Here is a 27,227-nt window from a genome sequence, read left to right as displayed (position 1 = left end):
ATATTTATGTTGTACACAGTAATAAATAGCCTGGGAGTACAGCATCTGTCTAACCTGCTGCTCTCTCTGTGACGTGGAGGGATGACTCACGTGAGTAGTTAGTTGTATGACTTGTATAAAGTACTTGGAAGACAGTTTCACTTGCATAAGTCCTTTGCTGCATGTCATAAAGATGAAAAGTTTGAGCCATCTGTTACTTAAAAAAAAACACCCTAGCATACCACCTGGTGTTTGACTAGGCCTTGGGATTTGTTCCAGATACAGCACTGCTTCAGTGAACAAATACTGGGGTGAGGGGTGGGTAGGGCTGGGTGGTTACTTCTGCAGCTTGGGAGGGGCCCTTTTCACTGAGTCTTGAACAATGTTATTTGGATCATTGTTATTTCCTATTGTGGTTTGCCTGTCATTAAAAACAATTTTGTCTTAATTTTGAAAATTGGATATGAGGAGTAACATTACACAAAAACAACATTATACAATGATGGAGATAATGTTCTGTGCAGCATGATTTAATTTGGAGCAGTAGATGGCCACCTGCTAGGCCTTTGTTCTTGTGGCAATCTGGCAAGTGGCCCTAGTGTTTTGGTTCTTTAGTTGGTCACGTGGCCTTTGAGATCTGCCTGGTTTAGCTGCAAACCATTAATCTGGTGGCGCAGAATGATGGAATATTTGACTACTGGGTGTTTGAATTAAGAAAACAAATCCCTTTTAAAGTTGTTATTCAGCAATCACAGAATGCTTTTATCTTGTTGGTATAACATCTGACTCTTTACATTTTATCTAGCGGTAGCTTATTCTTATCTACAACATGAAAACAGAAATCTAGTTGTATTTGGCATTATGGTAACTGGCTACCATATAGCACCTGTCTGCTTACCCACTGTGGTAGGGTAACCGTGTAATTCACTGATTAACCTGGGACCCTTTTGAGAGTGACAGAGAGCCACTAAAAATTATGCTGGGATAAGAGGCACAGACAAGGACATCTGGGCACTCTGTTCATAAGACATGGCCATTTTCACTGTCCTCTGTGATCAGGAGTAACCAAATAGTCCATACGTACTTAAGGATGATTTCTGTATTTAAGTTGTATTAATTGTGGCTTGTATGGTGTCTCATACAAAGCAGGCACTCAGTCAGTATTTGCAAACTGAAGAATTGTTTATATTGAAAAAACTTAAAGCTTCCTGCTATTTAAAGATACTTATCTTTAAAAATGTACATTTAAAGCAGCTTTGGGTTAAAAATCCTCTATATTTTCCTGATACTCAGGCCCAGTCTCAGGTTTCCCCAGAGTGATAGTACCCATTGACCTATGATTTGAACTCTGAAACCATTTTAATGCATAGTATATTATAAGAGTAGGGAAAGCACTCAAAAATTGCAATTGCCTATTGTTCTGTCTACAATAATTTAAACTACATGCTAGCAGAGTGAGCCATGTAGTTAGTCAAGTGCTTCTGACCTATCCCAGAAACTTACTTTTCCATGTTACTTGAAGTTCTTAAACAATTCAGTGGTTACTTAACAATTCCTTAAATTTCTTCTGAGAAAATAAGGAAGCCAGGTTATTCAACTTAGTTATCTGATAGTACCTAGTCAGAGACTTTTCGTCAAAAGGTTAAAATTTTGGATCTTTTTTCAATGCTGTTTTAATTTTATCACTTCAGAAATTTTCTTTAAAAAAAGTTCTCTCTCTTTACAAGCCTTAACTTGTTACATATAAGACATAGAAAAGGAGGTGGGTATTTCTCTCCTTTTCTACGTGAGATAATAGAAGGGTGTTTCTTGCCCATCTGACCATCTCATGAAATGGGTTTAGCTCAGCCCTAAAATGTGGTTTACAATGTGGTGGATTTTGGAAAGTCAGCTGTGGTTTAGAGGGAATGTACGATGTGGGTGGGCTGGGAACTTCAGTGTTTTCTACTGGTCTGAGGTAGGTTTTTTTGTTTTTTCTTTGAAGAGGTGTTAGAAGATCTTGGGTTCTAGACCCTGTTAATTGGTTTCACGTGCTATTTGTCTAGTCTCCTTGTTTCTAGTATGAAAGAGTTGAAATAGATGTTATTTAAATTCCCATTTCTTTATTCTTTGTGTGTGTATGTGTGGTGATGATTTCAAAGTCTTGTTCTTTCTGCATCTTTCCCTTTTGCTTTTCTGCAATCCTGGCTTGATTTCTTTCTCTTGATCTTTCAGTTTTTTCTTCTTCTTCTCAGATCTTGTTTCTCTCTTTTTTAAACATGAGTGAAAGAGTTCTTGCAATCTTCTTGTTTATTTCACCCGTAATTCATTATATTCAGATGCTGATCATGATAGAACTTGCCTGGGTACTGCCTGATTTTTGTACAGTAGAACTAAATCCACGTGGAAGACATTTATTTACTTGTTAATTATCTTTATTGCAATGGAAGCTCCCAGGGTAGGAGTTCTGCTTTGTTTACAGCTGTATGCCCAGAGCCTGGAAGGATGCTGGGTGCCTAATAACTATTGAAAGAAGTGAGTAGAAATGCATTAGTTTCCTGGTAGTTTATTAAATCAGATATTGTTTAGGGAGAGTCTTGGAGTTCCTTTGCTCTATAGAAACTCCTGAATCTTGGGTGGTATTTGAACCACATAATGAGGGAGAAAGTACTTTGGAATGATTCTTCTTGTAATAATGTAGGTTTATAGTCTCTTCCCTTTCTAGTGCTTTTTGTCCCTAGACTTGATTTTACTACTTAATCAGTTAAGGTCGTTTTTGCTGCAAGTAATACAAATCTCAGCTGAAACTCTCTCAAACAATAAAGAAGCAGATTTTTCTCACAACGTGGAGTCCTGGAAGGCTTCCGAGTGGGTTGATTGAACTTAACTGTTGTCATAAAACACCCAGGTTCATTCATCCTGTTTCCAGTTCCTCTTCCATTTGCATCCTTAGCTTCACCCTTCAGGCTGCTTCTTTGTGTGGCTGTGAAGACGGGGGCAGCTGTTGAAGCCATGTTTTTCTAGTGGGAAAGGAACTGGCTTTTCTTTCTTCAAAGACCTGACCAAAACTTTTCATGTATCATTGGTCCAAAGTAGCTTCAGACTATTCTTCTGAACGTTGGCAAAGAAGATAGAATTGTAGTGTTGGCTTGGACTAATCATCTCAAGTGAAATAGATATTGGAATCAACTATAGTATTTGGTAAAATCTCATGTGAATTAACCTTTATAAATAAATTTCTAAAGACTGTTGATTTCCTGAGTTCCAAGTTAATACTTCCCAGTGTAATTAGGTTCATAACCAAGAGGATGCTGGGTGAAGTCAATATTATCATGGTAATTGCTTCATTAGGGAAATTACAGCATTTAAGTTAAAAAATGTGATAATTTTTGTCCTGTCTTCCTAAAGTTTAATAAATATGACATACCACATTGTTTTTATAAAGTAGAAAGTAGATATGTAAAAATCAGAACCATGACTCCCCCTTAAGTGTGTTTGCACTGTAACAACTGGTATGTTTAAATTATTTAAATAAAATGAAATCTTGTTGACTAGTAAAGTGAAAAAAATAACTAGGACATAGAGAAACTTACTTAAAAAAATAAAAAGTCAATATTTAAGGCAGTGTGCCTCTGTCACCTGACCTTACTAAAAGGTTTTTGATTTACTAGAACATACAGTAATGGATTATTTTTGTTTGGCCAAGAATTCTCAGTAAATATTTAATAAGCAGCTTGGAAGCATTAGGATATTGTGGAGAAAGCACTGAATTAGGAATTGGAATCCAAATTTCTGGTTCCGGTTCTGACTCTAACGATCTATGTGATTTCTAGTAAAACATTCAACCTCTGTAAGCCCTCATTTCTTTATTTGTAAGAGAGTTCCCCTTTAGTTTTCTCAAAATGTCTTTTTCTCTTCATTGGTTGTAACCATTCGTTTCCCGGGAATTTAGTGACATATCTCTTTACTTTAGAGGTGTGGCTTTTTAGTGTAATTAAGATCATATGTGATTTAAGTTTATTTGAACAAGGAGGGACAGGTAAAAAGTGAATCAAAGTTGTGAGATGGAAACAGGTAGGTGTTCTGTGTTCAGTGTATATAGTGCTTATAGAAAATAGAGTTTCTGTTTTGAAATATACATTTTAACTCATTAGAAAGGCAAGCATTTTGTAGGTATACGCACACTGCATTTGCCTAACACTTCCAGTACCTCATTAACCAAAGATGAGCTTCTAATGATGATCTGAGTTGATAGTCGGTAGTGCACATTGCCATGTCACTTAGAATCCAATAGTACATGCACATAAACCAAGAGATCATGGTAACAGAATATGATACAGTCTATGAGAGGGAAACGTATTGGGTGCTACAGGAGATTATAAGAGAGGAATTTAAGTGCTAAACTTGGAGTGGTCAGAAAAGACTTTTCTGGAAGAAATGACATCTTAAATTGTTACCTGAAGAGTGAGTGGGTATCAGCTAAATATTAGTCATTGATCTACACTCCCTTTCCCACAGTTATAGGAGGTCAAATCCTGGCCATCACGGTGTATTGAGACTATTTTAAGAGAAGTTTTAGGGCACACGTTTTGCATTCAATACCCAGACTTAAGCCCAATTACTTGTAGGTATAACAACTGATGTTCAAAATGATCCTTATTTTTCAAGTAAAAGTTATATAATAATTTTCAAAGTGCCATATATTTTTCGGTATGAAATACTGTCTTTTATCTTTGTAAAATTCTAAGAATCAGAGGACTTATAATGGTGCTGCTCTTACCTCTTCTGTGCAGAGCAGCCATTATTTCACGGATGCACTGTGGTGAGAAGAGTGTTTAGTGGAACACAACCTAGGATGGCTTTCATAATTCAGGAAGCACAGGTGAGGGACCTTTCCCCTCTGACTGTGATGCAAAGCATAAGCAATTGGTCCATTGTATCTGCGGATTTCCCATCTTTGGGTTTGAGTCCTTGCATTTCAACCAACTGTGTATCAAAAATATGTGGGGAAGAAATTCCAGAAAGTTCCAAAAAACGAAACTTACTTTTGCCATGTGCCGGCAGCTATTTACATAGCATTTACATTGTGTTAGGCATCATAAGTAACCTAGGGATGATTTAAAGTATATAGGAGGATGTGCTAAGGTTATATACAAATACTATGCCATTTCATGTAAGGGACTTAAGCATCCTCAAATTTTGGTATCCGTGGGGGATGGGGGTGGGGGTAAGGCAGGTCCTGGAACCAACCCCTCCTTGATACTAAGGGATGGCTATACCTGGTTTTCAGCATTCGGCTATATTACTATTTTACCTTTACTTTCATTCTTTAAGCTCTCGAGTTTTGATTGAATTAATTGATTAATTTAGAAGACTATTAAGTGTTTTTTCTTCTTCTCATGATTAGAAGTCAGATTCCATTTTCTGTCCTCTACTAGTATTTTTACATGTTTTTCTTCTTTTAAAATAATACCAGTGTCTTAAACTCTTTAAAAAATGGTACTACTTCCTAAGAAGAGTACATAAAATGAGTCATTTTTGGCTCCTAATCTTTACTCTCCAGAGACATAGAGTTTGTATTAGGAGATTGATACTCTATTTTTTTTCTTGTTACTAGGAAGATAATGCCAGTTATATTCATGGAGAATGTTTGCAAGACTAACCAATAGATTTTTCAAGTAGAAAAAGAGTGTGGCAGCGTTTACAAATAAATACTTGATGAACTAGAACTCATACAATGTACAATGTTAATTCTTAATTAAGAATTTATAATTGATACTGCCTTATGTTTTAATTTTCTTTTTCCTCATCTTGTTGAGAACAAAATCTAAGTGTAAGAAATGTAATAATTATAATTGAAATTGAAAATTCAGGCATGTTTTTTGTCAAGCTTTTAAAATACCTTATCACAAAAATGTTACAAAGTGAGTACAAGGGAGAAATTAGAGTTACCTATGTGGGTTAGTTACCATAAAACCCAAATGTGAGAAATATACTATCTTCTCATGTTAGCAAGCTATTTTAAAATCCATCTGTGACACTAATTTTGGTCATATTTAGGCTTCTAATAAAATTATTCTAGCTTCTTTAAGAAAACTCTGCATAAGTGCAAGGAAAATGATTTATAAGATATTTAAAAAGTATTTAATAGAAAAGAGAGACAGGTTTTTCCACTCGTTTTGAAGGGTGGAGTGGGTTTGGGAATGGGAGATTAGGAATTCTGTTCGGATCATGCATAATTTGAGATGCTTACTGGATACCTGAGCTGACATGTTCTATATGGGGGGTTGATGTTTGAGAGATAAATTTGGGAATCTTCATCCTGGTATATAAATCAATGAGACTGAAGAAGTTCGCCTAGGTAGGTAATTAGGGCAGACAGAGAAGGAAAAGACCAAGGACTAGGAGCCAACAAAGGAGACTCAGTGGAGGTAGAAGAAACCAGGAGAGTGTTTTGTCTTAGAAGCCAAGTGAAGGATATGTTTCAAGAGGAGGAGTGATGAGCTGTGTAAGTGCTGAGAGATTGAGTCTGATGAAGACTGAGAATTGAGCTATTGGATTTGTCACGAGGGCACTAGCTGGTGGTGGTTCTTGATGAGCAGTTTCAATGGAGAGGCAGGGATATAGGACTGATTTGAGTGGATTTAAAACAGAAAGGGAGTGAGATGGAGTACAGATGGCATTCTAAAGGAGATTGACTCTAAATGGAAGTAGAAATGGAGCCAAAGCTGAGTGAGGAAAGGTGTAGAATCAAAGGAGGGCTTTTGTTTAATATTTTTCAGATGGGATGTTGCTGCGTGTTTGTATGCTGTTGGATATGATCCGTTACAGAGGTAGAACTTGCTTGGGAGAAGGAAAGAGGGTAATTACTGGAGCAGAGGATCCGAGAGGGCCTGGGATCTAACACACGAGCAGAAACTTTGGGTTTACATACCAGTGAGGAAAGCTGATTTGTTTTAACAGGCGGAAGACAAACTTGATGATGATGAGCAGGTAGTTCGATAGATGCAGTGGTGGAAGGAAACAGCCATTTTCATCTGACTTCTGTTTTTCAGTGAAATTAGAGGCAAGGTCATTTGCTGAGAACCTTAATGGAGAGAGACCATGTTAGAGCAATATGTTTGTTTCATTTTCTAAATGATACTTAAGAAATACATTCCCTAGCTGTTGAAGTTTTGTTGTTGTTATGGTGGGTAGCAATCTTTGCCTTAACACATTTTAAGCAGGGAGAGTTGAATTTCACTAGGACTTGTGTGGCGTCTATCAGACTCCGCCTCGTCCCCCCCACCGCCTTTTGAACACGGGATTTGAAGTTTAGTGATGTTATGTTTTTGGCCTTCTCCTTGTGCTAATTCTCTAATTTTTCAATAGTAGAGAAGAGAGGATTGTTTCATTGAGTTGAGTTATGTTCTGCAGCGTATCCACTTGCTCCCAGGACTTGAGAGTTCCTTATACAGTGAAATGTTCCACCTTGTGATGCTCTGGTGGCTACCACTCTGATGAAGGTGACCCGAATGGAGACATTCTTTTTGCTCAGGTTTTAAAGTGAGTTTCTTTCTTCCAGCAGGTACAGATCTCCTACATATATTCTGTTTTCTTCGAGGGCTTCCAAGTACCCCCGTTTTTGCTTTAAGTAGTAGAGACTAATGTTAACTCCTCTCTTATTGTATTCCATCTTCCAGCTCACTTCTCTGAACCTCATTTTCCTCATTTATTTGTAAAGTAAGAATCTCTCCTTTAACTCGTGGGTTCTTCATGAAGATTGCATCAGGCAACATATGATGTGGAGAAGCCTAAAGCAATACAAAAAGCAAAATCTTATTGTCACGATGATCATTTTTGTTACTCTCTAGAAGACATGAACCATCCTTTAGACGTTTGGCTCTCAGCTTACAGGGACATTCATTTCTTGTTTTACTATTTCTTTTCTGATTGAGACTTAATGTAGTAACTTGAGTATTTGGGATTTTGATGTTTATTTTAGGGTTGAAACTTGAACACTGCAAACTGGAAGTGAGAAAGGAAGCTGAATTTATTGCCTGTTTTCTTTTAGTTTATTAATTCTAGCTTTTCAAAGCCACAACTGTTCTCTTGTCACAGTTTTACAAATGGATATGTGAGAGCATAAAACAGAATTTAAAATATTAAAAATGAACTTTCTCCTTATATTTTCACTTGCTAATATTCAACTTTACTAAAGATCAGCTGGGTGTAAAAAACTGAATATAGATTGTAGGTTTTGGGGGGGATGTTCAAACAAATTTTACTTTTTTCTAATTTAAAAGCTTACTAATTAGAAAAGAAACACATTTCCAATGTTATTTGCCACTGTGGCATTTCTTGTTGGATTCTGGTGGCAAATACTACTTTTGGGGGCAGATATTTCCTACTTCAATCATAGGTTTTTAGTGCTGCAGTAAGCATCAGGGTTCATCTTGTTTAGCCATTTTCAAGTATGTGAGAAAATTAAGGCTCTGAAAGGAAGATGGTTTGTCATCACAGGACAAACAGCACAGCCGGGATGGAAATGTAGTTCTCTGGGTTTTCCTTGTTGAACCATCCTGCCTTATAAAGCTCACGGTTGTGTTCACAGAAGTTGGTGAAGTTGCCCACACACAGTTCAGAAGAGGAACAGTCAGAGGTGCATTCTGTGTGCTCTTTGGACTTTTAAATTTTTCCTGTCAATCCTTGCAATGGTATAGGTGTTAATTAATTGCCACAAAATACGGGAAGTAAACAAGTTCTTTTGTGATGTTCTCTTGGAATCTCTTTAGTAATAATTCTGACTGACTTGGTCTTTCAGTGTCATCCCAGTTACCTCTGACAAGGATGGTCAGAGGGCAGAACACAGCTTTGTTTCTACAAGCATGCATCAGGGTTCCTCTGGCTAACTGTGACTTCCTGTTTACATACCGTGGGTTAAAACTGCTTTCATGTGGGTTCTGAGGTAAGTAGGGAGGTTGAAAAGACTTTAGAGACAGCTACCACAGTTGGACTTCTCTTCCTCTTTTTGTTTACTTGGAAATCTCTGGTTATTTAGTTCTAGAGTATTTTTTCTTAAAGATTTATTTAATTCCTTTATTGTAAAATACAATAATAAATTTTAAAATTGCAAAGAAATACATAGGTTAGGGAATCATTTTAAGTCAAACGTCCCTGTAACTGCCCCCTAATTCAAGAAATGAAACATTGCCAGTCACTCTGGAAACCCCTTTGTGTTCCCCGTCACACAGCTCGCTCGCCCTACCTCCACGGGTGGCAACTATCTTGACCTTTACAATAACCACTTCTGTATGGCTTGATCCCTACGGCTCTGTCACCCACATTTTATTCTTAAGAGCAGTAAAGTTAAATTTTTCCCATTAAAAAAACAACCGGTGTATATTTTAAGTCTGTCTTAATCAACAGTTTCCCCTTCTGTCGTTTTCTTTTCCTTAATAGTTTACCTGTTGAAGAACGTCGGCCTTTTGACCTGAGAGCTCTCCATAGTCTGAATTTTGTTGATGGCATGTTCCCATGCAGTTCAACATGGTCTCCTGTCTTCTGATTTTGCTGCAAATTGGCAGCTGGCCGTAGAGCCTTGGCAGGATTTTAGATTGAGCTGTATCCTTTCATCAGGAGGCTCATAATGCGGGATGGTTTCCGTGTTCATGACGCTCTCTGCCATTGATGCATAATGCTCAGATTCATTATTTCATTGGGGTTTGGAAAATGGTGACATTCTGTTATATCACCTCGTTGTCAGAAGTTAGCTGTAATAATTTTATAAGATGTTTCCCTTCATCTGCTGTTTACTCCTAGGGAAAGGCAGAAAAATTCTAGATCCTTTTATTGACCTGGTTTCCAAAATAATAAGTTAGTTTCCTATTATTCTGAAAAAGTGACTGATAATCTTTTTTTTTATGTATGTTTAGAAACTCATGAATTTAAACATATTTGGGCTTCAGTCAATTGTGATTCTTACCCAGGTTCAAACTGTCCTGTCTTGGGCCACTTTGATCCCCTTTGGGTTGGCTTCTGAGTCATTCTGACATGACCCTGTACTCTTTGATAGCTTCCTTGCTCTCACATGGTTTGATAAGATGTTCTAAGCTCATCTTGTACGTTTCCTGTTCCAGACATGGACTCAGCCTTTTCTCTGAGAGGCCCTGGCTTTTTTTTAATGGGAAATGGCATTTCATCACCACTCCAGGGTGCTTTGCTTCTGTGTTGGTTGTTGTTTCTAGGCCTTTTCAGTCTTCTAATTGATGCACACACTCAAACACAAATTGTATATAAAATACCTGATGAGTTCATTTTGGTGTTTCCAACTTACATGTAAGATTACAGGGTTTTTACCTTAATCTCATATATTACATTTGTTTCCTACTTCTTCATCAAGAATCCTAGTTCTCAAGAGCATAGAGGGTGATAGAATTATCCCGTGTTCCTCATTAGCTTTATCCCACTTTGTACATAGTAGTTTCAGAATAATAAAAATACTTGTACACACATCACCAATCATGATTACTGAAAAAGTTAAAAAGATTTTTTTTGGCAAATGCTATATTTCCATTCTCCTCCCAGATACTTTTAAATGGGAGTTCTGTATCTACATCATCAAATCATGTAGTCTTTATGTACTCAGTCTCTCCCTTTCAAACCTTATTTGGTATTCATTCCATAAATAATTATATATTTAGTGCTCACTAGACCTTATGTCAAAACCCTTCTAGTTATTTTTGGTGGTTTGAAGTGCTATTTTAGTAGGTTCCTTAGGAAAGGCTCCTGGGAACAACAGTCCCTTACTTGTGGTGTGTTGATAATAGTTAATGATCTTTATACTTGACAATCACATTTGCTGGATATAAAATACTTGGGTCATGTGTTCTTTCTGGTGTAGAGTACTGCTTTTGAAGTCTGGTGGCAATGTAATTTTTCCCTGTATAAGTCATGGGTTTGTTTTTCTTGTTGTTGGTTTTTTTGTTTGTTTGTTTTTTTGCCTGGATGCTCAAAGGAGATGTTTCTTTTTCTTTAGAGTACAGTGATTTTATTAGAATGTGCCTTAGTGTTGATTGTTCTGGGACAATATCCTCAGGAACATAGTATGATCTTCCAACATACAGAAAAATCTTTAAAAAAATTTTTTTGGTAAGTTTTCTTGAATTATAATTTTTAGTATTCCATTCCATTGCCTTCGGGTTTCTTTTTCATGTTCAGGAACTCCTTTTATTCTTAAGATTTTCTTTGCCTATGTTCAATGAGTTTTACTTTCTCTTGAATCCTGTGGTCTTGCTAAACTAACTTACTAGTTCTAGTAGCTTTTTATTAAATTCCTGTAGGATTTTATACCTACCCAATCATTTCATTTGTGAAGAAACCTTTTTAATTCCTTTTTCCTGTGATTGTATGCCTTTCTTTCCTTATTGCCTTAGCTAGGGCCACTAGTACAATAGTGAATAAAAGTGGTAAGAGAGGGCATCCTTACCTTGTTTTTCCTCTTAGAGAGAACAAGTGATGTTAGCTGTAGGTTTATTATAGATATCCTTAATTAATTCAAGGAAGTTCTCCTTTGATTTTAGTTTGCTGAGACTTTTCTCATGAATGGATTTAGAAATTAGTCAAATACTTTTTTTGCTTCTGTTGAGATGACCTTTGGTTTTTCTTTTTCAGTATGTTAATATAGTAAATGTGCTTCTATTTTAGGAACTTGGACCCGTTTGCTTAGGGGGTGATGGAAAGGATGACAGGATCACAGTTGACTGAGGCTTGGCTTCCCCTTGAGAATATGGGGGTTGCTATTCTTTCAAGAGTGGTTATTGTGGGCCTGTGGTGACTTTAAGTCCCTTGGTGGCACTGTTCTGCTTACCCGGTGGTAGTGCCGGCACTTACAGGGCCACATAGAAGACCTACTTTTCTACCATTGAGATCTGTACTCGAGGCCGTAACTTGTAGGGAACTCTGGCAGCCGATGGCTGAGGGGAGGGGGACTCAAACCATTGTTCATCTCTAGTCAGAGAGGTCAGCTTTTCTCCACTCCTTTCACCTTTGAGCTATAGGTTTTTTTGGGGAAAATCACATGTTAAAAAACATTTTACACGAATCATGTCATGATTTGGGTTGCTCGTGGTCCCTTCCCCAGTTTTCCATCAATGCCATGGATTCACTATCATTTATGTTTATGTATGTGTGTATATACATATATGATAAGCTTATATATATTAAAATATGTAAATGTTATATGTAACATTATGTATATAAAAATGTTACATATATTCTCCAAAATTTTGGAAAGACACAGAGGTAGGTGTTTCTCTTCGTTTGGTCATCTCAGCACTCTGCTGGAATCAAAGTACATAATTGGGCTTTCCCTTCTAGCAGGAGTTAGAATATAGTAAATTCCCAGGCCTATTTTTTATTTTAAATAAGGCACCAGTGACAGCAGCTGCTGTGGTTCCAGTTAAACAGGCTCCTCTACAGCAGTTCTGAGTATAATTCTTGTTTCTTTCAAGTCCCATTTCCTTTATTTCTAGCTTCAACTTTAGAATTTTTTATAATATTTATGTGGCCATAACAGTCTAGTTTTATTTTCATGTATAAAAATACAGATAATACATAGTATCTTGCTTATTAGTTCTGAGATAAAAATGAGGGACATCAGTCTAATAGTGATGGTCCTCTCTCTCTTTCATATATATATATATTACATGTAATATATATATGTATGTGTATACTTACTTCTGTGCATTAGTAAAACATACAGTTATTTAAAGGACCAATTAATTGATTAATTTCAGTAGAATACAGAGGAAAATCTCCAGAGGGAAATGGAGCTTTTAAATTAACCATAAATGTCAGCTAGCCTTAATAATTACGAAAAGCATCCCAAGAATGACATGCTTTGTTTGTACAGATAAAGTGAAAATAATTAATAGGATTATACAGTTAAAGCAAACCAAATCGTTCTCTTCATCCTTACTGTATATAATTTTTTATATACAGTAATTTTTATATACACCAAATATTTTTATATACACCAAATATTTTATATACAGTAATTTTTATATACACCAAATATTTTATAGTTGCTACATAGCAACTCTTATAAACTGTTTATTTATTTATAAGAGTGAAAATCCTTTGATGAAAATTCAAATGTAGATAAATAGTGTTAATAGAAATCAAATGTAGTTCCTCCGATTGGATTATCTGTATTTCTGACGACGAAAAAAGATTCTTATTTGATGGTGGGCTTATAAATTTTAAGAGATGTAAGCATGGCTGTCAATCACAGCTTTAGTTAATGATTGATTTTAGTGTTATCTCCTGGTATTACTTTTTCTTTCACTTACTAAATTGCAAGAGGCTTCTTAAAAATGTACTGTGTGTAAAGTGAATTTTAACGAGGCATTGCTCTCGAGGAGCTTGCAGTCTTGTAGGGAAGAGATGAAAGAGCTGCAGCACTGTAAATCAGTGCTGAGCACCGTCAAGTCATTTGCCGTAAGAATAGTACTGATAATTTAGAACAGTGATTTATTCTGAATTCGCTGGTTCAACTAGAGTACATTAAAGTGAGTTTTTTTAATAGCACCCTAAAATACTGATACTCTCTGCCTCTTTCCTCTCCAGTAATACGTCTTGATCATGCAGAGGTTAGAGCTTGCTGACGACCAGTTAAGGCAGTTTAACTTACTCTCATCTTTTGCCTTGCTCCAGTAGGTAAGGGTTCCATGACCACGGAAGTTAGCCAGAGAGACAGCTCCTGTAGACTCGTACCTTTTCCAGGACCAAGTGTCTCTCACTTGGTCACTTCTTACTGTATTATTTTAAATAACAGAACACTTTTCTGTTATTCCTCCAAAGGATCAGTTTTTCCATTAACTAATGGCTCTTTGGAAAAGTGACTTTATTTTATTTTATTATTTTATTTTTTTGGAAAAATGACTTTAAAAACAATGTAAAAAACTTTAAAAATTTTGTTTAGGAACCTTTTTAAAGTTTTCACAACAACAGCTTTTTATTCAGATTATGTAGCTAATTCTAAATTTTAAATTTGCCTGGGCCTCTTACCAGAAACCAGATTGGGATCTAATAGTACTCTAGCTCAAATCGTATTCAGGCTGGAACTCTAAATAAGACCAAGTATGCATTTTCTTTCAGAACTTTTATCCCTTTAATCCAGTTTTTCCTTGGAACTGGGACTTTAAATTTCCCTCATTCCTTCCTTGTAGTATGGTTTCATGTCTTAATTTAATTTTGATCTTTCATTGGTGAATGTGATAATTAGAGTAAACTATAAAGAGATGTGCAAATTGGATGGTGAACTGAATAAATGTAACAGCTGATCAGGGCATCTCAATGTCGCGTTATTAAGGTTTTCCTATATACTGCTATACTTTTGAGTTTCATTAAAAAAATTCATTTCCTTTTCTTTCTTTGTTCCTTTCCTTTCTTGAAGGACATTACCTTCTAAAGTGTTCGCTATGAGTAGACGAACGGGGATATTGATCTTAGGGGAGGTGAACTAAGTACAGATTTGCTTTTCATTTTATGGGGATATTCTCCATAATAAGAATATACATGTCATATACTTCAAGTTATTTTTTATGTGAATTCTTTTAAGGAAGGAGTGTTTCACTTACTTGCCTTAATTAGCTTATCAGGAAGGAAATGATTGGTTTAAGTACTAAGTGCTGTGCAAGTCTTTTTTTTTTAATTTCTTATGAAATGTAGTTGATTTACAATTTTTTCCATTATATGTTATTACAAGAAATTGAATATAGTGTGCTGTGCAAGTTTTAAATGCAGTTAGGTATCATATATACAGTGGTCTGGTTTTTGTGAGTCTCACTTATCTTACTTTGCCTTAGACCTTGAGGTTACACAAAAATGTGATTGAACTTTAAACTTCATGATTTAGGGTAGGAAGAGGAAACCTTTGCATATGTACCCTCTTAGTTTTGGCAACTGGGACCTGGGAAAAGTGATAAAAGACAGATTAACAGGAAAAAACCAAAACAGACAGATTTGGTTATGTAAGTATGCAGGAATTAGAGTTTGGGGATTGTATACTATCTTAACACAGGGGGTAAAGAGTGGAGAAGACTTCAGACAAAGGAGAAGGGGGTTGGGGGCTTCTTGGGGAGGTGTAAATTATGGAAAGGGATGAGGGAATATGTGATTGTTCAGTATGTTTTGTTACACAAGAAAAGGTCCTGTGATAAGAGCTGTCTCTGGAGTAGTTCTTGTACTGGTGAGGGAGACACTTGTACAATTGGAAATTTATGTCCTGCTTTTAGCCAAATGGTACTGGGGAGAGAGCATTTTTCCTGAGTCTGCTGTTTCTTAATTGCCTTCAGCTCAAAATAATTCCTTTGGCAAAGTGACATATTTTGGGGTGCATGTTCTGGTCTCCTTCAATGAAAAAAGAAGGTTCTGAGTGATGGATAACATTACACCAAATTTTATGAGGCCACCTGATTCTTTATTTGACCCTGCAGTAATTCCTCTCATTTGAACTCAGAACAGTAAAGTTATTTGCAGTATTTCATTTTAAAAGTCCTAATATTAAGATATATTTTATCATGCTTGTAATATATTAGTACAGTACTCCATGTGTATTATTTATATTCAGTTGTATGCATTTAGGTATTTGGGGTACATCTTTCTCTCTCTCTCTCTCTTGTTAACTGGTGGATACCTTGGTAAAAGTTTTGTGGCCATTGGTTGTAAATTTATTCGTACTTATTAACGTACTAACCTTGTAAGTAAAATGTTCATTTGTATTTTTCAATTTGCATATTTCAAAAAAAATTTTTTGTCTTCAACTTCATGTATATTCCTTGAAGACAGATTGCTCTTGGTATTAAAACGGGCCTCTAAGCGTATATTGTACACATAAAAGGCACAAAATATTTCTTTAAAGAATTTGTGAAAATTGTATATAAAATGAAGTTTTTCATTGTCATTATTTACTTAGAAATTTTTATAGATTCATAGCATGGCAGTTAGAAATGGTGGCAGTAGACTGAGGAGACAGGTTAGAAATGACATATTGAGAAGTAATAGCCGACACAAAAGAAAGAAAAGAATCAATATATGTGGCTTACTGAGATTACTTACTATGGGGCCACATAACCTTCTGGATCTTGGTGACCTCTGGCTTAGGACATCATTATATCAAGGAAGGCAAAGGTCAGTGATGGATGACTGCCAGTACTGTCTTTACTTTGACCTCAGGCAAGCTATTTAATCTTTCTGGTCCTCAGTTTCCTGTTTTATAAATGAAATGACAGGGCCAGAAAATTTTGGATGTCTCTTACAAATGTGAAATTCTATATCTACAATGATGATCTAAGGCAATCAACGACAGGTTCAATTAGGTTCACTATATTTCGTGTAATAAGAAATGCAAGCATGCCATGTATTTTAGAAACATTTCCTACGTAGTTTTTTGACTGGGATGTAGGCTAGTGTGTAGGGGTTAAAGCTTTGGGAGGTGAAAGAAGGCAAATCTGAATGAGTAAGTGCAAGTTATCTAGAAGTAGAGTTTAATAAGAAGGACATACAGCAAAAACAGATTTTGAAGTAATGAACTCCCCTCCTGAGGAAGTAAAGCAGAAGCCACATGGCCACTTCTAAGGGATGTTACAGGAAATAGTGACCACCTGGAAAAAATCTGTTCAGTTGGGCAGCCTTGCTATCTAAGAGGAGATCTCGGAGTGTTGGGGAGCTCTTTGAGGCTACCTAAAGTACTTTAGGAATGTCTGTGGGGAAGAGTATGGCGCACACGTCCTCTTAGATGGGGCTTCATCTCTGGGTGCTGGTCGGGGTGTGTTACTGCAGCTGCCGGGGAGTCCTTTCCTTTGTGCTGTTTGGGTGTCTAACTTCTAAGAACCATGTTATGAGTATCTTTTTTATATTTTTAATTCCTTATTCAACAGGGTTAACTTATTTAGACTTCAGGATGTTTCCTTTCCAGATTTATTCTGTGCATATGGCTTCTTGATACCTTCTTTATGGAAATGGGATGTAACTTACACCTTGTTCTATAACTTGGTGTTTTCTCGTAACCGTATATTGTGGACACTTCTCCATGGCAGCCCTCGTGTGTCTCCATCATTCTCTTAAATGACAGTGAACATTTATGAAGTTTTTACTATTTGTCAGCACTTTAAAAAATCGTTTTCATCAATCAGTGAATCAATAAAAAGTAACTCACTTAACCGTCACAACAACTCCATGAGGTAGAAACTTCTGTTAAATGGAGACTCAAAATCACGGGGAGGTTAAGTAATTCACCTATTGTTGCCTAGTAAGTAGCGGGGCCAGCATGAGAAGCCGGGTGGTCTAGCTCCGGAGTCGTGCCCTCCATCACTTTGCTGCCCTGTTTCTTGACTGACTATGCAGTTCCTTTGTATGCCTGTGCTAGAACTCATTTACTTCACTTTGAGCGTCCCTCTCCCCAGTTTTTGCACCCACAGTATTCCAGGCTCTGTTCTATGTCCAGGAATGTCTCTGTGAACCAGAACACACACCACCATCCCTGTCCTTAGGAAGTTCACACTGGGGAGGTGAATGGGGGTAGACTACGAAAAACATCAAGGCATAAGGTACAGGAGGAGGTGAGAGGCGGTGTGAAGAAGGAGTAAGCCAGTGAAGGGACCGATGGTGCTGTTGTGGTCTTTAAACGCAGTTGTAAACGCAGTGTGAAGATGACCTACGAGCCCAGCCCTGGCGGATGAAGGGCAGTGCACCGCATGGACGTCTGGGCATCAAATGTGTCAGTGGAGGAAACAGCAAATGCAGAAGCCTCATGTGAGCGCCCACATGACATCTTCCCGAAACACTTAGAAGGCCTGTTGCAGCCGGAACAGAGTGAGTGAGGGAGGAGTAGGAGTTTCATGAGGTGAAGGAGGGAGGGGTGGCAGGCAGTATAGAACCTTGTAGACCAGTTTTAAGAACTTTGACTTTTAATCTTTGTAGGGCAGTGAACTATGAGAAGATTTAGGGGAGAGGGTGCTTTGTTCCAGCTTTCATTTTAAAATCATCATTCTACTGTGTGGGGACCAAACCACAAGGGAACAAAAGTGGAAGGGGAGAAAATGTTAGTGGGTTGGACCAGGGTGGTGGACGTGCAGGTGAGGAAAAGTGGTTGGAAAGTGGATTCTTCTGAAGGTCAGTGGGATTTGCTGATGGATTGAGAGTGAGAGGACAAGATGGATTGAGAATAATTCCAAGATTTGCGGAAACAGTAGTTGGAAGGGTGTCTTGCACAGGTGTCTTGATGCCAAATTTCTGAATCAGTGAATAAACCTATGGCCTTTAACACTTCTGATAAAACTTTTAAGCCACCAGCTTTAGAAACAAGATAGAATATATGCTTTACTGTTTTGTATCATTGGGGGTTTCAATTTTAGAGAAATGGAAACATGTCATGTCAGGCTGGCTTTCCAGGTGACATAAATAGGTGTCATCAATATTTTTCAGGGTATGAGCCTTCATTTTACAGGTTCAGAAACTTGATTTTTGTAGATTTTCCTAGAGTTAAATGGACTCAAGGATCAAATTCATCATAAATGTCTCACATATTCAGTATCTCCTGGAAGCACGCGTGACTGTGGTCAACAGCAGCCAGCCCCCCAGAATCACAAGGATTTCCTGCCCCTGCTCTCCCACAATCTGGGGAAATGCTAATTTCCTGACTTCCAGGAAGAGTCGCTTTTAGCAGCCAGTATGACAGGATTCACAGGGAAGCATCTTTCTGTAACGTAAGGAATCACTCTGATCCTCTACACTTGGTTCCCTTTGAGGCTACTTGGGCCCACCTCATGCTTTATTACTATGTTTCTTGTCCTCTACCCAGCCGTGCGAGCCCCAGTTACTGGTTTTCTGGTCTCTGCAGGAGATACTTCTATTTGCTCCTCGCATTTCTCCAGTCTTTGGTTTCCTCCACTTCTTCCATCACTTTTCCCCTGTAGCTTTTTTTTTTTTAACTTTTTAAACTTCTTATTGAAATTCCCTTTTCTATAATGAACCAGCTTTCCTTACACTGTTAACGTCTTCACAAAAGTCTATGTCCTTGGTGATTATACTTCAGTGAGGCTGAGAAGAAAAAAGTCCATGCTCAATTCGTTTTTCTTTCTTAAATGGAAGTCACAGAAACAGAAAATCTTCAAAGTCTTCCAGACTCTTGATGCATGGAGCAGATGAAAGTGCAGTAAGAGGATGTGTAGGAGAAGGTGGAGAGGAAGATCTGGTCCCCCTTGCTCAGCCTCCCCTGTGTCCCTGACCTGATCCCTCAGGGATGTCATTAGGAGTCAGGGTCCTACAGCCCTGCGTTCAGAGAAGCCGCCTCTCCCCCATAGCTGGGTGCCCCTGTTGACCCGGGTGCTGCTGCTTCTCCAGAACCACAGGGCCGCTCTCAGCAACCCCTGCTACTCCAGATCTCTGCTCTTCCTTCCTGCAGGGACCTGGGTTTGAAGGCCCATTTCTTTGTCTTCTCACTAGATCGTGAACCCCTACAGAGCAGTGAGTAGCTTCTAATTTTTGTGTTTCCTTGTGTCTGGCATGTGAGTGACTGAATGGTAGAAATGACCAAATGAAATGCTGGATTATTGACCTCTTTATAAATACTAGTTCTTACAGGCGAACCCAGGGACTTGTACTGGCAGTAAGTACAATAAAGGAAACCTGTGGAACCTGGACTCATTGGGAGTTTCTTGACTGGCTTTACGTGGCCAGTTCATCAGGGAATGGTAGCTTGTTAACGTCCAGATTCACTTTACAGAAATGACTGCCGTGTCTAAAAGGATTAACTGCTATGATGACCTGCCTCAGGCGCCTACTTTGTTTGCCATTGTTTTAAGTGTTGAGAAACTTTTACCCTTTGGACTCCTCTCTTCTAGGTGTAGTGAAGACCATGCCCTTTATGGTGGCATTGTTTCTTCTCGCAGGGCATAAAATGTGCAATGAAAGTTTTAGCTTTATTGGTTAGAAAAAATTTTGTCATGAGATTATACCCCAGTTATTTTGGATATGAAATGTCTCCAGAAATCCCCAGTTACGTATTTGAATACATCTGTTTAGATGATTTTTTCTTTTTGGATTGATAAATCCCATCAAGACTCAGAGTAATTTTAGTTTTAACTTTGGGCAGCTCTAAGCCTAACTCTCCAAGTGCTTACAATGGTCATATCTGGAGACAGTTGTATGGTAGCTGCAAACTCTTTCCTCCTTGAAGATTGTTCTAAAATTTAGAAAGGGCATCATGGTTATTGAAATATATTGCAGACATAGATCCTTATTTGTTTTATCTTAGATTGTTCGCTAAGATGTTTTTATGAGTTTCACAGGGCTACATGCCTGCGCATAAATACTGGGGTTAGTATCCGTTTGAATATTTGAATGTAGACAGTACCGACATGCAGAGTAGTCAAGAGTGCTTCCTTGGCACAGAAGCAGATTAATTGACCCTCTCTCTTTTCAGTGTTGCTCTAAGAGTTTTTTAAGAGTGTTATCAATGTACATTAGAAATTTTAAAAACAGGTAGATGTTTAAAAATAGTTTTTCATTCAAGAAAATTTTGGTCAAAGACTTAGATGACATTATGAGTATTTTATATAGACTAAATATCAATTTGCAGGAAGGGTATAAGGAGTAAGAGAAATGAACATGGAGAAGAAGCAACATTTCCTCCTTATCTGCTACTTGTAGAAAACTGTATTTTTCTTGATATATCTATGGATTTATTAAACTTTGATTAGACTATTTGTAAGACTCAGAAAAACAGGGACTATCAAGTATTAAGTTGTGTTTCTACTTTGAAGACATTCAATATATTATAATCTCTGTAAATTTCTGTGCTGTTTTAATCAAGAAGTGTTTGCTCCAATGTTTATCCACAGTCAAAGCTCAAGTTTGATTTATGTTCTGAAACATTGTTTTCAAGGACCCAGGAGATGCTGGATGCTCATCCAGCTCCAGCACTAGCTCCACGAAGTGTGGGACTTGGGGTCTTGATCATTGTGTCCTCTTGAATCTCAGTTTTCTCAGTTGTGAAATAAGGGAATGATATCACTCTATGTTTTTGTGTTTTCTCAGATGCTGTGAATTTTAAAATTCTGTACAAATTATTTCTTTTGGTGCTTCACAGAAAAGAGGGAAAGGTTTCCGTATGTTTTCTGTATTATTCAAGTATAGAGACAAGGGTACATCTCTGTTTAATTTAGAACTAAGTTTCAGGAAAATGTGAGTGATGATATTGGATTAACTTTATATTCCACTTTCATTCTAATTGATATTTCAAGGCTATCTAAAATGAAGACTTCAAATTCAAAGTATTTGAAAATTTCTTAAGGTATTATTCTTACCAGCATTCATATTTTGAAGGATAAGGCTTTAAAAAAAATGTCTGTGCTGGGTACATTTCTAAAGAAAAATTTTTTCAGGCTTTATTTCAGGCCTATGAACCTGAACAAAGCTCACTAAACTAAAAGAACAGGATATGAGAAGGGAATGTTTAGAACAAGAATACTCTTTGAGAAATTGTGTTAAAATTTTGTGTCTTGATTTGGTCACATACAGTGTGGCATGAAAATTCCACAGTTGGGGTCTGATTTTGGGCTTGGAGTCTGGTTCTGGTCTCCCCTAGCATTTTAAAGCCAAATTCAATAAAAACAGGAAATAATATTTTAAACAAATTACTTAAGCATCTCTATTTTGAACTTCTCCTCTTAATTTTCTGGTGTTCTGCTTACTCCATAAAATTTGGCCTTGGACTGTTGTTTTGTGACCTGATCTAGTGTTGATAATGTCACCAGAACATTTTCCCTGGGTTGTTGCATATTGGCTGTGCTGTTTCCAAATATATTACATAACCCACTACTTAATGGTGACCTTGACAAAGTGCACACAAGTGCCAGCCATGGTTACTGTATGCTCTTGGTGGCATCAATACCTTTTTGTTTTCCACACTAATATTTTTTGTCCTGTGGGAGTGTTTCTACATTGCTAAAGAACCTTAAAGTTTTGTATTCAGTTGGCTCCTCTCCACACCCTTGGGGACTGTTGCGTTCACTTTCACCAGCTGTCACTTTGGAATACATTTCTAAACTCTACCTCCAGCTTTATTCCCAGCCAGTTTACCTGCATGTCCGGAGACTTGATGGGTATTAGCAGGACACACTAAACCTGAGGTTCCGTTTTAATTTCCTGCTATCCCAGTACTTGACCAGCTTCTCCTGACAGCTAGTGGCACCAGTATTCTTTTCTTTCCTTAGCCTGGGGATGCACAACCTCTGGCCTTTGGGCCAAATCTGACCTGCAGTTTGCTTATTTTAAAGAAAGTTTTATTGGAACAGACACACACCCATTTGTTTTAGTATATGCCTGCTTTTTGCTCTAAGGTGGCAGAGTTCTTCATCACAGATCCCAGAGACCTGTGATCACTCAAGCCTGAAGTAATTTACTCTCTGGTCCTTTATAGAAACTGTTAATCCCTGTCTTAGGCTCAGAACCTTGGCATCACTTTTGATTCATCTTGGTGTTTGCCGAGTGTATTCTAGCAAGAATACTCATCTCTTTTTAACTTCTTTTTTGATCCTCCACATATGTTCACCTCCTCACATCCTTTTGCCTAGGATATTAAATGAATTTTCCCACGTGTTGGCTTCTTTTCCTGGATATTTCATTTCACACCTTGCCACCAGGGTCCTTCTTTTTTTTTTTTTTTAATTTGAGGTATAGTCAGTTTACAGTGTTGTGTCAGTTTCTGGTGTACAGCACACACTGGGGTCCTGTTGTCAAAGTTTGGCTCCACTCTATGTCCACTGTGCCGCCAACACAGGCAATCTCCCCACTGCCTGCTAAGTTAGACCTGTCGAGCCTTTCTTCATCAGGCTCCTTCCCCCGTATGAGCCTTATTAGTCTCCCTTATACAGAAATTCTTTCTGTGATGAAATACTTTCTCTCAGCTTCCTCCCTTCTTGTCTTTGTCCATCCTGTAACAACTGCCTGGAGCTTTCTCTGCCTTCGTTTTCTCCCATTTTCAACTCCTGTCTGTTAAAATCCTCCCAAAATTTTTCATGAAGTTTTTTTTTACTGTCTTATTCTGTGTGCATATTCTTTTTCCCTCCATGGTGTGTTGCCTGTACATCTTTCTGTCACTTAAGAGCACTTTACTTGATGCTGTGTTGTGTTCTTTTATGGCTCATCCATTCGTAAACCATAAGCTTGTAGAGTGCAAAGCACATTTCTTTCTCTTAACTGTGGTCCCTTAAACACTCACTATCATGATTTAGATGTGCTTAATAATTAAGTAATTGAATCACATTATTGGAAACAGGCTTTTTTATTTGAATTTAACTATTGGTGACCTCACAGACTCTTGGATATTTGGCAGTGATTCTGGCTGCATAGCTAAAGGTTTTGAGGAAACAGATGTTATTTCCTTGTATATATTGTTAACGTTAAATGGAAAGATTTTTTGTTTGATAAGGTATTTCACATTTCCTACAAGAAAATTATTTGTGTGCAATGATGTGCTTGGTACTAATAAAAAAAAAAAAAGGTAGAACCATGTGGCAGAGCCAGACAGCAATTCTTTTGGATATGTTCAGCAATCTACCAAAGTCAGATTTTCTTGATTCCATTAAGTTGTTTTTTTTTTTTTTTTAAGGATTCCAAGTGGAAAGGTTATACCAAAGTACTCTGAGAACTTACTGAAATGAAATGCTTGCATGTGCTGCTAAAATGGTATCTTGTCGCCTGCCTGCTCATTCATTTTATCATTCTCTTCATACTTCCCAGAAGGTTTTGGTGTGGCTGTTGATCACAAACAGCTAGTTCTGTTAATCCACCCGCACCCCACTTTTGGCTTTCAGTTCTGAATTTGTACTCTTGAAAAAGTTGACAGAAACACTGAAGTGTGCAGGGTATAGAGGCTTTTTACTTCCTAGTGGTATAGTCTAGAAGTTACATGCCTGGAAACCGGGCTGCTGACATCCTTAGCTTTCTCAGTTGGTTTCAGAAAACTAGACTCCTAGGGGGTCAGTTTGGTGTCTAAAACACAGTTCCCGAGCACCCAATCAAAAAAGGTAAAAAAAGCATCACAATTCCCAAACCTACATAGTTGGAAAAGAATTGAAGACTTGAAATCTTAATAGAAAATGGACCAAGACTGTGAATAGTTTCTAGGAAAAGATAATTAGCTCTACCTGTCTTACCACTGTCTCCTAGCGCAGTGTTTGCCGTACGCATGCATGCCTGGACAAATGAGTGACACCCACATGAGATACATCCCAGCCTCCTCATAAACAGGAAAAAAACGCCAAGTGAAATAACCAGATGTGTATACCTTTGAATGAACATTTCTACTTCTTAGAGTTTATGTTGGGGTAATAGACAGCTTAGCATAGATTTCACATCTAGCTTTTCCTAATCTAGAAATACTTTCTCAGATATTCAAAGATATCTATCCATCATTCATCCACCTACCTACACATCCATCCATTCACACACACACATATACACACACACACACACATGTACATGTACGTATATACATGTAACTATATGCATGTTTATTGTAAAATAACTTGTAATAGTGAAAAATGGGAAATAACCTAAGTGTCTATCAGAACAAGAGTAATTAAATGAGTAGTATACTCACTGTTATGTTTAGAAAGGCTGAGATTCCATTCCTGGGTATATATCTGAAAAAAATGAAAATACTGATTCACAAAGGTACATGCACCCAAAGTGTTCACAGCAGCATTATTTATAATTACCAAGATATGGAAGCAACCTAAGTGTCCATCAACAGATGATGGGATTTGTGTGTATATATACATGTGTAAACATGTACGCACACACGCACGCACATAATGGAATGCTACTCAACTGTAAAAAAGAATGAAGTCTCGCCATTTGCAACAACATGGATGGACTTGGAGGGCATTATGCTAAGTGAAATAAGTCAGACTGAGAAAGATGAATACTGTATGATATCACTTACATGTGGAATATAAAAAATAAATTAATGAGTATAACAAGAAAGAAAAACCACAGATATAGGACCAACTAGTGGTTACAGTGGGGAAAGGGAAGCGGGGAAAGGTAAAATAGGGATAAGGCATTAAGAGGCCTTTTTTTTAATGCATAAACTATTATGCATAAAATAAATAGGCTATGAGGATATATTGTACAACATGGGGAATATAGCCAATATTTTATAATAACTATGAATGAAGTATAACCTTTAAAAATTGTGAATTACTGTATTATACACTCGTAACTTATATTGTCCATCAACTATACTTCAATTAAAAAATGAAGAAAAAAAGGATGCAGTTGATGTTTAGGTAAAGACTCAAAAGGAAAGATACACAAGTTGTATTGGACGGAAGTTGTAAATTAGAATGTTTCCTATTTGTGTGTAAGTAGTGAACACAGGTTTCCTTACACATCATACCCGCATATATGAGGGATGGTCTGGACGGAAGCGTGCATGTAAGTCTGTGACTTGTAGGCAGCCTCTGGGGATTAGAACTGAGGAGATGTGAGAATCCTCGGGAGGGAGGGAGTGTTATACCTTCTGTTTCTTTCTTTCCTGTTCTGTTTTTAAAATGTGTATTTTACTTCTATACTAGACAAAAGACTAGGAAGTCATGTAGTATGTTTTAGGTATCTTTTCATCAATATTTAAAATAAATAACTTATTTGTATGGCTAACATCTATCTGGAAAAAGTGGCTTTCAGGAATGATTTATATCCTTGAGAATGCTGTATAAGTAAAATGTGTTTTATAATGGGACGATAATGAAAGACATTATCAGATTGGACTGCTGTTGTGTTCTTTAATGTTACCACAAATAGACACATAGTTCAGAAGTCTTAATATATTTTCTTTAAGCCGTTGTAAGCAAATCCTGCTTCATACTAGATGGACTTGTTATTTTTTAGGGAACTTATATGCACTTACATCAGTTTCCAAGGGTACACTTGGAAGGAAAAGAATTAACATGGTTTTCTCTTCAATCTTGTAGAAAAGCTCAAGAGGAGAACAAGAAAATAGTGCTGGCTGGATGTGTTCCTCAAGCCCAGCCTCGCCAGGACTACCTTAAAGGACTGAGTATCATAGGGGTAAGCTTGTACCTGATGAGGAAAAAAAAAACTTATGTTGTCAAAGCATGTAGTGGCCCCACATTTTATTTTTGATTTCTAGGTTATTTAAAGCTGTGTTGCACTTAAAGCTGTCTTTCACACACTTTCCCTGTTGCCACTGAAACTTGGTCTTGTTTGTGTAACTTTTAAAGTTATCACAGAACGTGTTCTAGGTTCTCTCATTTAAAAAAGAATGGCGCAATAAAAAGCCATGGTATGGAATTTAAGTTCGTTCCTTATAACCTGGTCTGCATCTGCCTGTCCAGCACCATCTCTTGCTATGTCATAGTATACAAGTGCCTCTTTGGGAACGTCCCACTTCGCCATGCTCGTCTCCCAGGTCTTGGCTTCAGCGTGACCCGTTCTGTAAGTGCTCTGACACCTGTGCGGCCTCCCTGATCCCGGCTCTGGCTTCCCTGTTCTTTCTGTGCTGTTACCTGTCATTTGCTCTGTCTGCATTTTGCAGAGCTGCAATTTTGGGGGGTTATAACTTATATGATTTTTTGAATAAAGCCGACCTCTCTATTTGAATTACTAGGTTCCCAATGATAGCGTTATCAGTCTTAAACCCCCACCCTGCTTCCCAGCCTTTCTCACGACGCCTGACAGTCGGCAGCGTCAGTGTTTGGTGACCGACTGAATGGAGGAGTCCTCTTGTTGTACACTTGTGGTCGGCCTGCTTATTCCCCTGTTGGACAGTGAGCTCTGGGAAGTCAGGACACTGCTACCTGCTAGCTCTCTTTTTTTTTTTTTAAACATTTTTTATTGATTTATAATCGTTTTACAATGTTGTGTCAAATTTCAGTGTTCAGCACAATTTTTCAGTCATACATGGACATATACACACTCATTGTCACATTTTTTTCTCTGTGAGCTACCATAACGTTTTGTGTATATTTCCCTGTGCTATACAGTACAATCTTGTTTATCTGTTCTACAATTTTGAAATCCCAGTCTATCCCTTCCCACCCTCCACCCCCCTGGCAACCACAAGTCTGTATTCTCTGTCTATGAGTCTGTTTCTGTCCTGTATTTACACTTTGTTTTTGTTTGTTTTTTTTTTTTAGATTCCACATATGAGTGATCTCATATGGTATTTTTCTTTCTCTTTCTGGCTTACTTCGCTT

General features: G+C 37.5%; 1 protein-coding gene across 7 annotated transcripts in view; it reads left to right on the top strand.

Annotated features, from left to right (window-relative positions):
• CDKAL1 (CDKAL1 threonylcarbamoyladenosine tRNA methylthiotransferase) overlaps nt 1-27,227 on the top strand; it is a 532,049-nt gene that overhangs the window by 124,302 nt on the left and 380,520 nt on the right. For all 7 annotated transcript variants that reach the window (XM_015234628.3, XM_072945594.1, XM_015234630.3 and 4 more), the window contains one exon: nt 25,983-26,079. In XM_015234628.3, the coding sequence (XP_015090114.2) occupies nt 25,983-26,079 (97 nt within the window). The remainder of the gene's footprint in view (nt 1-25,982; nt 26,080-27,227) is intronic.

Source organism: Vicugna pacos, chromosome 20 (genome assembly GCF_048564905.1).
Source record: "Vicugna pacos chromosome 20, VicPac4, whole genome shotgun sequence".
NCBI lineage: Eukaryota > Metazoa > Chordata > Mammalia > Artiodactyla > Camelidae > Vicugna > Vicugna pacos.
This window is presented reverse-complemented; position numbering and strand designations above follow the sequence as displayed.